A 13,235-nucleotide genomic window follows, 5' to 3' on the forward strand; every position below is an offset into this window, starting at 1 on the left:
AAAAATAAAGTGAAAACAGCAGGTGGGTTTCATGTCCTTCCTCCTGCAGCAGGTGGGCACGACCAGTCCCTCCTCCTCCTTTTCCTTTTGGAAAGGCACAGCCCCCCCAGGCAAACCCTACACTTGTGGGGCAATGCCATACCCGGAGCCCCCCTGCCCCAACCCTCCCACCCCACAACAGGCACCAATCCCAGGGGGCAGAAGGTAAGAAAAGAGCTCAGAGACGTCACGGTTGGTTTTGGTTTTTCTCCTTTGTTTATAGACTTAAAAACGCAGAGGTGATGGAGGGAGGGCTTTGGGCAGAGCCTGCGCAGAGGGAAGGAGCAACCCGGCCTCTACTCGCATGCAATGGGGGTTTGGGGGGGCCCTGCCTGTCCCCCCCCCGCTGCCGAGTCCCAGGTGCCACAGCCAGGGCTGGGCTGGGGCGGTTTCTTTTTTTTTTTTCTCTTTTTCACACATCCTTTGAAACACAAATAAAAACCCAATAAAAAGCAAACACACCCCACCCCCTTGCACCCCGGAGCAGCAGCCACCTCTGTAAAAATCAATAAATATCCTCGAGCCCCCACTGAGCTCCTGGGGTGGTGGGGGGCACTGGGGGTCACCCACAGCACACGCTGGGGATGCCCCACTCTGCTCTCCCCCTGTACCCTGGGCCAGGGGCAGCACCAGGGGCAGGCACCAGGCAGCCCCCACCCCTCCGGGGGGTATTTTTGGGGTCGATCCTGCCCCCCCCAGCCCTTGGGCTGCCACTTTGGGGCCCCCCAAGCGGTGCTTGAGCCCCTCAAGAATCCCCCTGGCCCAGACCCCCTGCTTCCAGTTTAGATCCCAGGCTCCCTGCAGATCGCGGGCAGGAGGGGTTTGGGATTGAGGAGGTGACTTCCCCCCTCCCCAAACTGCCCCCTGGCCAGGGTGGCACCGCAGCATCCCCGGAGCGGGGACACCCAGCTCCGGCCCCTTCCTGGCGGGGACATTCCCGGCCGGACGAGAGGCTTATTGCTTGTAAAACCACGGAGAGAGGGGAGAGCGGAGGTGCCGCGGGGGCTCAGCGGGGTGGGAGCTTCAGCAAAGTCCCTCAGCGCTGACCCCCGGCCAACGCTCGGCTTCTCCTCCGTGCCCCGACCCCCGGGGCTCCCCCAGCCCGGGCCCTCGCTCCCGGGAGCCGGGGGGCTCGGCCACCCCACGCTACCGGACCCCCCGTGCTGGGGGTACAGCCAGGGGCCCCCACGTGCCCTCCTGGCCTTCCCGGGCCAGGATCCCTTCCCGCACCGGGCACCCCGTGCCGGCAGCAGGAGGGGATGGAGCCCCGAACCCTGGTGGGGGCCGAGCCCCCCCGCCCCGTGCTGGGCTCTCTCCCCCTCACGCCGGGCCTAGACCGTGCTGTGGTCAGGGGGGGCATCACTGGCTGCCACGGCCACCGTGCACTCGGGGGTCTCTCTCTCTGCCGCTTTCCTCAGGTGCCCATAGAGCCGCTCCTCCAGGCCGCCGGCGATCTTGTCCATCAGCTCCGAGCCGGAGCCCAGCCCCAAGCACCTCCCGGGGCCGGGGCAGTCATCGTCCTCAGGGGGCTCGGAGCCAGCCTTGGGCTCGGGGGCTGCCTCTCCGGGCTCCTCCACGATCACCTGGATCTCGGGGTCAGGCAGCGCCGGGGCAGGGGGGACCCCATCGGCCGCCTCGGCCGCCTCCTCGTCGCCGGCGCTGACGATGCGGGGCAGGGGGCTGTGGAACCGGGAGTCCAGGGGATAATTGGCGCTGTCGCCGCGGCGCAGGGGCGTCCGGTGCCGCTCCAGCGCCGGGTACCGCACGCCGGGGTCGCTGAACTGCTTGGTGTGCTGCCACTGCTTGCGCAGGTGCGTGCGGGAGCGGTGCTTCCCCCGCAGCGGGGACTCGTCGAACTGAGGGTCGTGGCGCACGAAGGCGTTGAACAGCGCGTCCGTCTTCTCGTCGATGCTGTAGTCCCGCCGGGGCAGCCCCTCCCGCCCCGGGAACATCTGCCCGTACGGGGACCAGGCCAGGGGGCTGTGGGGACGGAGGTGTCCCCCACCCGCCGCGCCCAGGGTCGTGCTCCCCCCCTCCTCCTCTTCCTCATCTTCCTCTTCCTCCTCCTCCTCCGGCTCCCGGCCCTCGAAGCTCTCGAAGATGGTTCCTTTCCGCCCGGCGCTGGTGAAGCAAATGCGCTTCTCGGAGGCCGTCTGGTCCTTGGGGGGGCCCTCCTCGCCCCCCCGGCTGGGCGCCTCGATGGAGGCGTAGCCGCTGTCCATCTGCAGCAGCTTCCGTGTGCCGGGCTCCGACTCCTCCGGCTTGGGCCGACCCCAGAACTTCTCCTCGGGGCCTTCAGCCTCGTCCAGGGAAGGGGAGGGGCAGGGGGGCACGCCGCTGGCGGAGGAGACGCTGTCCCCGCCGTCGCTGCGCACCGAGTCCTGGTCGTTGCTGCGCTCGGAGGCCGCGTACAGCTCCAGCGAGGCGCGCAGGCTCCAGATGTCGTGGTAGGCGCTGGGCTGCTCGGGCACGCCGGACTCGCCGGGGCTGCCCGCGCCGCCCTCGCCCGGCTCTAGCCTGCGGGCACCACCCCGGTGTCACGTCAGGGACCGGACAGACCCCGCAGGCAGCGAGCAGGGATGTGCCAGCCCGGCCCCTGCAGGCTCCACAGCTGTGCCGTGGTGCCACCCGGTCCTCCATGCTGTCCCCACCACCGTGCTCGTGCCCCAACCCAACCTCCCCATCACCAGCAACCCCCCCGGACCCCCCCAACCGGCCCCAGACCCGGCTGCCCCACCAGAGCCGTAGAGGTGGGAGCCCCCCATGCCCAAGGCAGCACGGGGGTCCCTCGGTGCCTTCCCGGTGCCCGGCTCACCCATCCCCGTCCCCTCTTATCTACTGAAAAATACCTGCCGAGAGAGGGTGGGGGGCTGGCGGGGGAGGGCAGGAAGGGGCCCCCCGCGGGGTGGAAGGCCACGTCATCCGTGTGGGCAATGTACTGGATGATGTCGGTCTGATGGGGGTCCCGGTCCTCTTGGTCCATGCTCTCGCTGGCTGCCCGCTGCCTCTGGAACTGCCGGCGCTTGGGGGACCCTGGGGGGCGCAGGGCAGGGCTGGGGGGGAAAACCCAACCGGCACCACCAGCCCCCCACCCACACATGTCCACGTCCCCCTGCACGGCCCCGCGGGGCCCCCGCTGACCCCCACCTCTGGTGTCCAGGCTGGACGCCCGCTGGGTGCTCTCCAGCTTCCACTTCTTGATCCTGAAGTAGGGGCTGGCCCCGTCCAGGCTGGCGTGGCGACGCAGGCGGGTGAAGAACTGCAGGACGGTGCCCTGGGGAGGGGTCGGGGGGGGCTCCCCGGGGCCGGCACTGCCCGCCCCAGCACTCCTGGGTGCTGCTGTGAACTGGGGGCATGGGGGGCCGTGAGTGCCCGCTCGGACCCAAGCATGCCCCCCGCCCCAGCCCTCCCGCATCCCATTCTGCTCCTTTGTCCGCTCCGCAGAGCTGGGCTGCAGCAGATGCACAAATGTCCCCCGGGGCAGGGATGAGGCAGGGGGGGCAGAGCCTGTTTCTAGCTGGATGCCCACGTCTCTCCCTGAGCCCTGGCACGGAGCGGGGGGGGGGCAGGGCTGGGATCCGGAGGAGCAAGGAGGGAGCAGGACAGGACACTTGGGGCTGTGCAGGCTGGGAGCCCCTTCCCCCAGCCAGTCCCCAGCACTCACCGAGGGCCCCTCCCCGGAGTCGGAGGAGACGGACGGGCTGGCCTCTGTGAAGCTGGTGTCCACGGTGGAGTTGTAGGTGTCCCCGGGCAGGGCAGAGCTGGGGCCCACCGCATGGCTGGGGAGCACTGGCCGGGGCAGGGCCCCTGCGGGGGGCTGCAAGGCAGAGCACGCTCAGACCCCCCTGCACGAGAGTGAGGACCAGGAGGGGCCCCTGCACCCCAGGACCTCCTGTGTCTACTTCCAGCAATGCCCTGAGACTCCCACCCTGGGCCCAGCAGTGCCTCCCTGGGGTGCTGCAGGACACCTGGCCCCCATGTCCCACCTGTCCCTCGGGCGCTGGGGGCTCACCTGGAAGATGGCAAGACCAGGCTTGGGCGGGGGCAGGCGGGGGGTCATGGCCAGGCTGTTCTCACTGGACTCACACTCGTGGATGGTGACAATCTTGAGGGCAGGCGGTGGGAGGTGCAGGTGGGTCAGGCGAGCGTTCTTCAGGTGGTGGAAGTCCCCCTCTGTCAGTGTGTACCTGTGGGACAGCTGGGTCAGGAGGGGAAGCCCCAACCCCCTGTCCCCCACTCAGCTCAGAGCTTCACCTCCTCCCCTTCTCCTGGGATTTCTTGCCCTGGTCAAAGAGCGCGGCCTCGTTGAAGGAGACGCGCCGGGCAGTGGAGGAGCTGGAGGACAGGAACCGCTCGCTCTCCGCATCCCGGTAGCTGGAGGACGACAGGCACTCGGGGTCCTCCGCTTTGCCGGTGATATCTGCAGAGAAGGGGGTCAGCAATCAGTCCCCCTCCCACCGTGGTGCTCCCCAGCTTCCCCAGCTGAGGCTTGGCAAACTTGCTGCCCTCATGGCCTCAATGCCAACCCGGAATTCCCTGCTGCCAGTCCCGCGCCACAGCCAGGGATGGACAATTGGGGGGCACAAGGGGTGTGTGGTGGCCATTGTCATGGGGCTGGGGGCTGCACATTGGGAGGGGAGGGACCAGGAGCTGCCTCACCCCCCTCCCCAGAACCTGGGATGCAGCTGGGGGGCTCAGCGCAGGTCACTCACCCTGCGCCTGCTGCGAGTCATCCAGGTAAGTGGTGTTGGTTTTCTCGGGGTCATCGCTGGCTCTGCAGGGGGAGGAGGGTCAGAGGTGCCCGGGCCAGCCCCCGCCCGACCCTCCTCGCGGTGCCACACACCCCGGGGACGGTGGCGTCACCCCTTGCCCACCTGGAGTGCCGGCGGTCGGCCTCGCAGCAGCGGCGGCAGATGATCAGGATGCCCGAGAGCAGGACCAGTGTTCCCCCGATGAAGATGGAGAGCAGGGCGAGGAGCAGCACGTACCCATCCTGAGGGGACACCTCGCCGGGCACCGCCTGCCCGAGGCCGAGGAGCTGAACCGCGGGGACCTCGGCCCACCCCAAACCTGCCCCCACCGCGCTGACGCCAGCGCTGCTCCCCAGAGCCGCCGCGCCCCCCCACCCCCCGCCGCCCCCGGGCCCTGCCTGCACCAAGGCAACGGCAGACGGGGGGGCTGAGCCGCCCGCGGCCCCCGCGCCGAGCGGGAGTGGGAACGGGGTAGGGGATGGGGACGGCGACAGGACCCCCAGCCCTGCCCCACCGCGGGGGTCGATGCTCGCTCTCCCTGCCCGGGGGAGAGGGGCTGATCCGGCAGCAGCCCCCAGGCCGCTGGACCCCCAGAGCATCCCAGCAGTGCCCGGGACACGGCGAGCTGTCACCCACTCACGGCACTGGCAGAGCAGGGGGTGACAGCGGGGCTGCTGCCGTGCCCCCCCCGAGCGAAGACGCCAGCCCCACGGCAGCGACGAGAACCCCACAGCTCCCAACATGCATCCCCCTCCCGCGGGAGGCTGGCGGCGTGGGGAGGGGCGGCACAGACAGGCAGGGACAGGCAGCACTCACCGTGGCGCTCTCGGTCGCGTTGTCCCAGGGTGTTGGGTCATCGCTCATGGTCTGTCCCGGCCCGAGCGTGTCCTGGGACGGGGGGAGACAGAGGGAGGCACCGGCCGGGACGGCGGGGCCGGGCCGGGGGCGGCGGCGGCGGCTCCTGCCCGGCCCCTGCCCGGCACCGCGGTGCGGAGCTGCCGGGAGGGACCGGGAGGGAGGGACCGGGATGGAGAGATGGAGGGAGGGACCGGGATGGAGGGATGAAGGGAGGGTGTGCTCAGGGGAAGGATGAAGGGATGGAGGGTGTGGTCAGGAGGGAAGCAGGGATGGACGGATGGAAGGATGGGGAGGAGGGGGCAGAACCGCTGCCCCTCCCCAGAGAGCCCCTCACCCCCGCCGGGCACAGCCACCACCCGCTCCCAGCCCCCGGAATACGGAACGGCCACGGTCCCCACGCCCGGCTGGGGCCGGAGCCCCCAAACGGTGGCTGGCGCTGGTGGCCAGAGCTGGCCCGGGGGGTGAAGTCCCTGCCCCAGGTCCGGGGTGACACCGCGCTGCCGTCCCCGGGGGCCAAACGCAGCCCCAGCCCCGCCGCCGAGGGACCCCCTGCCCGCGGAAGCTCCGGGGGAGCCGCGCTGGGGGCTCCCGGCAGGGATGGGGGGCAGGTGGCCGCCCCACAGCTCGTGGCGTGGGTGTCGCCGGAGCGCGACGGGTGACGCTCGTGAGTCATCCCGAGAGCGGCTCCGTCACCGGGCTGTCCGCGCGGGGGGGACACCGAGGGGCCGGGGGGGCCGGGCCGAGCTCCTGAGGAGCCAGAGCCACCAGGACAGGGGTCCCACTCCCCTCCGCGGCATCGGCCCTGCGGCCTCTGGGGACCCGGCGGGGACCTCGTCACCCTCCTGCATGTCCGGCCCTTCCCGGGGGCTGCCGAACTCCAGCTCCCGCTGCGAGGCCGTGGGTCCCCTCCGTGGGTCCCCAGGCTGCTGAAGGGGCTGAGCCTGAGCTGGGTGGGCGATGCTGTGTCGGAGACCCCCGGAGCGGGCAGGGGTGGGCACTTGGAAGCCGCTCAAAATTAGGTCAGTGAAAAATGTGAATGGAGCCCGTGAAGGGGTGGGGACTGTCACTCGTGGGGACAGCGCAGGGGTGGCCGTGTCGCAGCTGGCAGTGAGGGACGGCGATGGCTGAGGCTGCCCTGTCACAGGTTGGGGTATCAACCCCTTGGAGGGATATCGGGGTGTCGGGGGCCTCCCGAGGCGGAGGACCCCCTGCCCACACCGGCCCTCGGGCATCTCCAAGCTGGTGGGATGCAGCACGAGGTGAAGGGACCCATCCCGCGAGCCCTGAGAAAGGGTAAGGGGGTGGGGGTCCCGCTTCCGACCACATGGGGGGACCCCGGGCGAGGGGCTGCGGCTCCACGCGGGATGAGCGCCCCACGGGGGGGATCCCTATGGGGCATCCTCAGGCCCCAGGCGGGGGGTTCGGGGGGCCGGGGGGAGCGGGAAGAATGTCCCTCCTGTTCCCCATCATGGAGGAATCCCGTCTCCATGGCGACCCGGCAGGAACAGGACGGCCATTGTCTGGAGGAGGGGGCCGGTCCCCGGGCTGTCCCCCCTGGGGGGACACGGGGCGGGACCCGGGGTCGCCGCCAGTGCCCGGGGCGGGGGCTCGGGGTCGGGGGACCCCGGTGGTGCCGCGCCTCCGCACGTGGGAAGGGGGCGGTGGGCGGGCCGGGGCTGCGCCCCACGCGTGTGTGCGACCCACGGGGTCCCGCTGGACCAGGGATGGGCTGGGGTCGTGGGGGGGACCCGCTCTGCCCCCTGTGACTGCAGGCCCGAGCCCCAGCCCGGTGACGGGGATGCAGTCAGGGATGTGGGGCGGGGATGGAGGCAGGGATGCGGGATGCAGGCAGGGATGCGGGATGCAGGCAGGAATGTGGGGCAGGGATGGAGACAGGCATGTAGGATGCGCGATGAGGGATGCGGGCAGGGATGTGGGACAGGGACGTGGGGCAGGGATAAGGGATGCAGGCAGAGCTGGTGACAGGGCAGCCGAAAGGGCTGGTGACAGCGAGGCAGGAGCCCCCGGGACCTCTACGCGCGGTAGGGCGTGATGGTCTCCCCTCGGCCGGGCCGGCTCCCTGTGTCGCGATAGGGGCTGTCGCGAGGCGGCGGAGCCAGACACTCACCTACAACCGAGACCGGGGCTCCATCGCCGCCGCTGCGCTCGGTGCGGCGGGGCGGCCCCGGGATTTATGAATGAACCGGAGCCGCCCCCGCGCGGCGCGGGCGTCACGTGGGGACAGGGGCTGCCCCAGCCCTGCCTGCACCAGCCCTGCCTGTCCCCCCTGCCCCTCTGCCTGTCCCCCCTGCCCCTCTGCCTACCCCACAGTCCTGCTCTAACTCCTGCCTGCACCTCTGCCCGTACCTCTGCTTTTATTCTTGCCTGCCCCAGCCCTGACTACACCTGTCGGCCCCAGACCTGACTGCACTCCTGTTTGCATCCCTACCTGCACCAGCCCTGCCTACATCAGCCCTGCCTCCACCGCTGCCCTCACACCTGTCTGTACCAGTCCTGCCTGCACCTCCTCTACCTGCATCCCTGCCTGCATCCCTGCCTGTACCACTCCTGCCTCTACCCCTGCCTGCCCCATACCCCCGTCTGCGTTCCTGTCCCACCTCCCTGTGTCCATCCCCGCCCCGGAGCTCCCTGAGCCGCTGGGGCACGGCCGGACCGGGGCCGGGGTTGCGGCGGCCCCTCGGTGCGGAGGCGGAGCGGGCCCCCCCCTCCCAGCACCACGACACCCGGCAGGCGGAGAAGACTACAACTCCCATAAGGCCAGGCGGCGCATCGTGACGCTTTTCCTCCGCCGGGCGGCGCGCGAGGTGCGCCGGGAGCTGTGGTCCGGCTCCGTCCCGGCCTGCCCCGCGCCGTCGCCGCTGCCGCCATGGCTGCGATGTTCTGCGCCCGCCGCCTCCTCCGCCTCTCCCGCCCCGCGCTGCCGCTGCCCCCCGCCCGCGGCTATGCCGATCCCGCCGGCGGCCCCGCTGCCATGGCCTTCACCTTCGCCTCACCCACACAGGTAGGCCCGCCCTGGCCCCGGTCCCGGTGTCCCCGCCGCTGCCTCGCCCGGTGTCTCCTGAGGGCCCGGGGCTGGCGGGACGCGGCCGGTGCTGCCGCCCCCGCGGGGCTGTCCATTCCCGGGGGCTCTGCGGTTCCCGGGGCACGGCCGGGCTGTCACCGGGCTGTCACCGGGCTGACCTTGGCCCTGACCTCGGGCCTTGCCCGCCTGCCCCGGGCGCTCGGTCCCCGCCGCCGCGCTCCCGGGGCCTGCCTGGGGCCGCTCCAGCCCTTCCAGCCCCGCTGTGCCTGCCAGGCCCGGCCCCGCCGTAGCGCCGCCGGCCCGGAGCGGGACACGGCCGGTCCGCCCCCGCCGGGCCCAGGGCTGTCCCCGGGGCAGGGCGCGGGCTGGGGACAGGGACAGCCCGGCAGCGTGGGCCGGAGCGGGGCCGGCAGCTCAGGGCTCCCCACGCTCTTCCCAGGCTGCTCCCGGCTGTGCCGGCGCCACTCGCCCACTCCCGACTCGGTGTCTCCATGTGCCGCCTCCCCGCCGTGCCCCTGGGAGCTGGGAACGCTTCCCCGCTGCCTTTGCCAGGACCTCTCCGCAGCCCGGCTCCGCTCCCACCCTGTGCAGGTGCAGCCTGTCCTGGGCACACCTTGGCGTGCTGAACCTGCCAGGAGCTGGGCTGCTCCCTCGGGATGTGCTCTTCCCCGGGCTCTCCATCCCCCATCCCTGGTGACTCTGCCTCTTTGCCCTCTTCATCCAGGTGTTCTACAACGGTGCCAACGTGAAGCAGGTGGATGTGCCCACGCTGACCGGCTCCTTTGGCATCCTGGCATCCCACGTCCCCACGCTCCAGGTGCTCCGGCCGGGCGTTGTCACAGTCCACGCTGAGGATGGGACGGCCACCAAGTACTTTGGTGAGCGAGGCAGGAGCTGGGGAGGAAAGGTGTGCGTGAGGATGATGTTCTTGGCACTCGCACAAGGGAGGTTCTGCCCATCCAGGTGTGGCCTGGTGCACTTCCAGGGATTTCTGCTTTCCCAGCCTGACAAGGGCTGCTGGAAGCTGCTCTGGGAGCCGTGGGCTGAGGTCAGGTCTTGGTTCTGCTCAAGCTCTCTGGGAGCTTCCCCTGCTCCAGCTTGCCTTGGGGTGGGAGCTGAGTCCCTGAATGCTGGAAATGTGACAGAACAGGGCTGAGGGTTTGTTTTGGGAAAGGATGGTGGGGATGCCAGGGCTGAGCCCCTCTGGCTGACCCCACCCCATGTTGTGCCTCGCAGTGAGCAGCGGCTCTGTCACTGTCCACGCCGACTCCACGGTGCAGGTGCTGGCAGAGGAGGCAGTGACCATGGACATGCTGGACCTGGCTGTGAGTACCCAGACATTTCACCAGCCCTGGGCTCTCTCCCTGAGGAGGATTTTCCCCCCTTCTCTGCTCTGGGGTCTTTGTCTTGGGAGCTTCCAGTGCCCAGAACCCAGGGTTGTGTGTGCACCCCCACTACATTTTGGGATCAGAGGCTTTGGGCTCCTCCTTGGTGAAGTCTATGGAGAGAGGGAGCTCTGCAGTCATAAATCTCCATGCCTTTTCCCACCCCATGAACAAACACTGACCTTGTCCTCACCTCCAGAACAGCTTTTCCCTGCTGATAAAGTGTCTGGGGCCAGCACAGCTGTGTCTGTAACTCTGTGGGGCTCCCAAGTCAGTGGGAGCCCATGAAGGACCTTGGCATCCATATGAAGGACCAGTGGCTGCAAGGGAGGGAGGGAAGGACAATCCCCTCTCTTGGAGTGTCTCCCAATGACACACATTCCTTGTGCCCTCATGTCCAGACTGCGAAATCCAACCTGGAGAAAGCTGTGTCAGAGATGGCAGCAGCGTCCGATGAAGCTGCTAAAGCAGAAGCTCAGATTAAGGTAGAAGCTAATGAAGCTCTGGTAAAGGCTCTGGAGTAAATCCAGGTGAGGTTCAGCTGCAGCCTGGCTGTGCATCCACACCCTGTGGGGCTGGGCAAGGGGATCTGCCTTGCTTTTGGGGAGCAGTGACTGCAGCTGTCTCTTGTCAGGCTCAGGCCTCAGCTCTGGGGGGCTCATGGGGGTCCCCAGCCCAGAGCCAACCTGGGGCTGCAAGGTGGCACTGGGACCTGGGGCTGCAAGGTGGCACTGTGGGGTCCAAGCCTGACACACAGCCTGGTCCAGCCCGGCTGTGACACTGGAGTTCAGCCCTGACAAGAGTGGGTGGGTGGTGCTGGGACAGACTGGGAGCTGTGGTCACTGCTGGGGCCTCACTGGTGCCCCAGGTCCCCACTGGGACTGGCCATAACTGGTGACAACTCAGGGGCAGAGGGGGGTTGCTGGGCCCCACAGGGACAGCAGCATGTGACCTCTGCCCCACGTGCTTCCACTAAAGACAAACAGCTTCAGTCTCAGGGGAGGTGAGGCCTTACCTTGTGGCCTCTTTTTGCTCTGCCCTGCACAGACTGTGCTTCATCCCTTCCCACGTGCTGGCAGCCGGGAGCTGCAGCAGTGTGTGCTGTGCAGGGCTGTGAGTCACTGACAGCCTCCAACGGGCTCAGCCTGGAGCACAGGAGGGCACCAGCTCCTGCTCTCTCCTCATCTCTGGGTGCTCTTTGGCCCTAGAGAGCTGGTGGCTCGTGTTTACTCACAGCAGCTGCAGTGGGGCCAAGCATGGGATGGGGATTGAGATCCACGGCCCAGCCGAGCCCACCCCACACTAACCTGACCCCTCTTTGTGTTTTGCAGGAATCCCACTGTGGATGCAGAACTCCCAGCCTGTGTCTGTTCTGCTCCCCGGCTGTACAGATGGAACGGGACAAATGGAGGTGGAGAAATGGTTCTGATCAATTAAAAGGAAATGTGACCCCCTCTTGTGGCACTCGAGTTCTTCCCAGGCAGCAATTGCAGCTGGAGCCGGGAGCAGTTCCCAGCTCCTGCCCCAAGGTGGATTCACCCTGGGAAGGGGTCACCAGCACTGCCCTGGGGTTTGGCTGGGCATTCCCAGGGGAGACTCACTCCCAGGAGGTTCATCAGACAGGTTTATAATCCCCTCCCTGTGCTCCAGCCACTTCCATCTCCAGTAACCCCTCAGACAGCAGGATTTCAGCAGCACAGGAGGAGCACAGGTCTGTTCCAGAACCATCCTATCCCAGCTCCCTGCTCCAGCTCTGGCTCTGCCTCAGCCTTCTGGCTCCAGCACTGCAGGAATCCACATTGGCACAGCACAGTGCTTCCCACAGCTGGACAGCAGCTGCTGGGCTCTGCCCCGTCCCCTGCTGCTGCCAGTGGCACTTCCCCTGCTCCTGGACAGGCTTGGTGTGGAGAGGGAAGCAGATGCTGTGCATGGTGGGAATCTTTCCTGCTTCCGCTCGTGCTGCAGATGGCTGGAGCCGCTCTGCTGAGCTTGGTGCTTGCTGGCTGCAGCCTTGTCTGAGGGCACCCGGGGTTCCTCAGGGCTCCTCACAGCCCAGGGAAGCAGGAAGGGCTCTCTGGGCCATGGCACTGTTGGGAAGGGGTGGGTTCGGGCAAGGGGACGGCTCTGCCTGTTCCAGGCATCCCAGGATGTGTGTCCTGTGTGTCCTGCTGCACCAGCTGCTGCCGGGCCCCTCGCTCCGTGCCACCCTCCCACGCCTTCCCAGAGGGATTTCAGGTTTCCACTGCTGTGCAGAGCTTCCGTCCCTCGCTCTGCGTCGCTCTAATCCCCTTTTCCCCGCAGTGTTCCAGCCCGGGAAGGTGCATTGGCTGCCTGTAAGGTCAGTGCTCGCCGCTCCGGCCTCCCTCGGGCCCCACGCGGTTCCCGCCGCTCCGCGCTCGGAGCAGGGCACGGCTATTTTCAGCACTGCCACCCAGGATGTAATCTTGGCTGCCTCCTCTTCTCACCGCCACCTCCTCCCCCTCCTCTCGCTCACTCTGTCTTTCTCTCCCCCCCCTTCACAAGTGATCAAAAATAGAGCCTGTGGTGTTAAATTTCTCACTCTGTGGCTTATTAAAAGCCTCCGAGTGCCTGACGCGGAGCCTATTTGAAGCTCAGCCGACTTCCAGCTCCTGAGCTGCTCCAGTGCCTTTTCCCCTTCCCCTCCCATTCCCTTCCTTTTTTCCCTTAAAGGTCAGACATTGCACCAAGCGTGAGCAAAGCTTCAGAGTCAGAGCTGTACTAATTAAAATATCTTGGGAATTACTGGGGCTGGCCAGCTCCCTTCCCTCTCCTGCTGCCCCTCTCTGTCCCCAGCTGCTATTTCGGCTGCGTGAGCCTCCCCCAGCACACGCAGCCGTGCTGACGGAAGGTGGCTGCCTTGGGTTTTTCATCTAATGGAAGAGCGTTGGCGAGGCCGGGAAGCTGGGGAAACGGCCAGCTGCTATTTTTAGGATGGGAAAAAAGTGTCTCCGTCAGCGTCCTCTCACCAGCTCTTCCCACTGCCTCCTGCCAGCGTCGGGGGAGCTGGGGGGGCTGAGGGATCCGGTCCTGCCCCCCTCACAGAGTGCCCTTGGCCGGGTGCTCCGCAGCCTGACGCCTGCTGGGACTTGTAGGCTGCGTCAGTGAGCGACCCTTCCATGTCCAGAGACCCTGGGGATG

The 13,235-nt window shown here is 67.9% G+C and overlaps 2 protein-coding genes across 2 annotated transcripts; one reads left to right on the forward strand and one right to left on the reverse strand.

Moving 5' to 3' along the window:
• Window positions 1-232: 232 nt before the first annotated feature.
• Window positions 233-8,367, reverse strand: CBARP (CACN subunit beta associated regulatory protein). Its single transcript, XM_015651930.2, has 10 exons — window positions 7,777-8,367; window positions 5,607-5,678; window positions 4,914-5,059; window positions 4,752-4,813; window positions 4,294-4,459; window positions 4,052-4,226; window positions 3,704-3,856; window positions 3,187-3,385; window positions 2,889-3,072; window positions 233-2,556 (listed from the first exon to the last, which is right to left on the reverse strand). The coding sequence occupies exons 2-10, from the start codon at window positions 5,652-5,654 to the stop codon at window positions 1,371-1,373; spliced, it is 2,319 nt and encodes a 772-aa protein (XP_015507416.1). The 5' UTR covers window positions 5,655-5,678; window positions 7,777-8,367; the 3' UTR covers window positions 233-1,370.
• Window positions 8,368-8,503: 136 nt separating this feature from the next.
• Window positions 8,504-11,530, forward strand: ATP5F1D (ATP synthase F1 subunit delta). The gene is made up of 5 exons (XM_015651931.3): window positions 8,504-8,670; window positions 9,416-9,569; window positions 9,928-10,016; window positions 10,478-10,606; window positions 11,408-11,530. Exons 1-4 carry the CDS (start codon window positions 8,536-8,538, stop codon window positions 10,598-10,600), a joined length of 501 nt encoding a protein of 166 aa, XP_015507417.1. The 5' UTR covers window positions 8,504-8,535; the 3' UTR covers window positions 10,601-10,606; window positions 11,408-11,530.
• Window positions 11,531-13,235: the final 1,705 nt, after the last annotated feature.

Source organism: Parus major, chromosome 28 (genome assembly GCF_001522545.3).
Source record: "Parus major isolate Abel chromosome 28, Parus_major1.1, whole genome shotgun sequence".
In the NCBI taxonomy this organism is placed as follows: Eukaryota; Metazoa; Chordata; class Aves; order Passeriformes; family Paridae; genus Parus; species Parus major.

What these genes read in the sequence shown, in the direction of transcription:
- CBARP (XM_015651930.2), bottom strand. Translation starts at nt 5,654, where the DNA reads ATGAGCGATGACCCAACACCCTGGGACAACGCGACCGAGAGCGCCACG. An exon ending in ACGCGACCGAGAGCGCCACG is followed by an intron (nt 5,060 to 5,606) that starts GTGAGTGCTGCC and finishes GGCCTCGGGCAG; the next exon opens with GCGGTGCCCGGCGAGGTGTC. An exon ending in GTCCAGCCTGGACACCAGAG is followed by an intron (nt 3,073 to 3,186) that starts GTGGGGGTCAGC and finishes TGCGCCCCCCAG; the next exon opens with GGTCCCCCAAGCGCCGGCAG.
- ATP5F1D (XM_015651931.3), top strand. Translation starts at nt 8,536, where the DNA reads ATGGCTGCGATGTTCTGCGCCCGCCGCCTCCTCCGCCTCTCCCGCCCC. An exon ending in CCTTCGCCTCACCCACACAG is followed by an intron (nt 8,671 to 9,415) that starts GTAGGCCCGCCC and finishes CTCTTCATCCAG; the next exon opens with GTGTTCTACAACGGTGCCAA. An exon ending in TGGACATGCTGGACCTGGCT is followed by an intron (nt 10,017 to 10,477) that starts GTGAGTACCCAG and finishes CCTCATGTCCAG; the next exon opens with ACTGCGAAATCCAACCTGGA.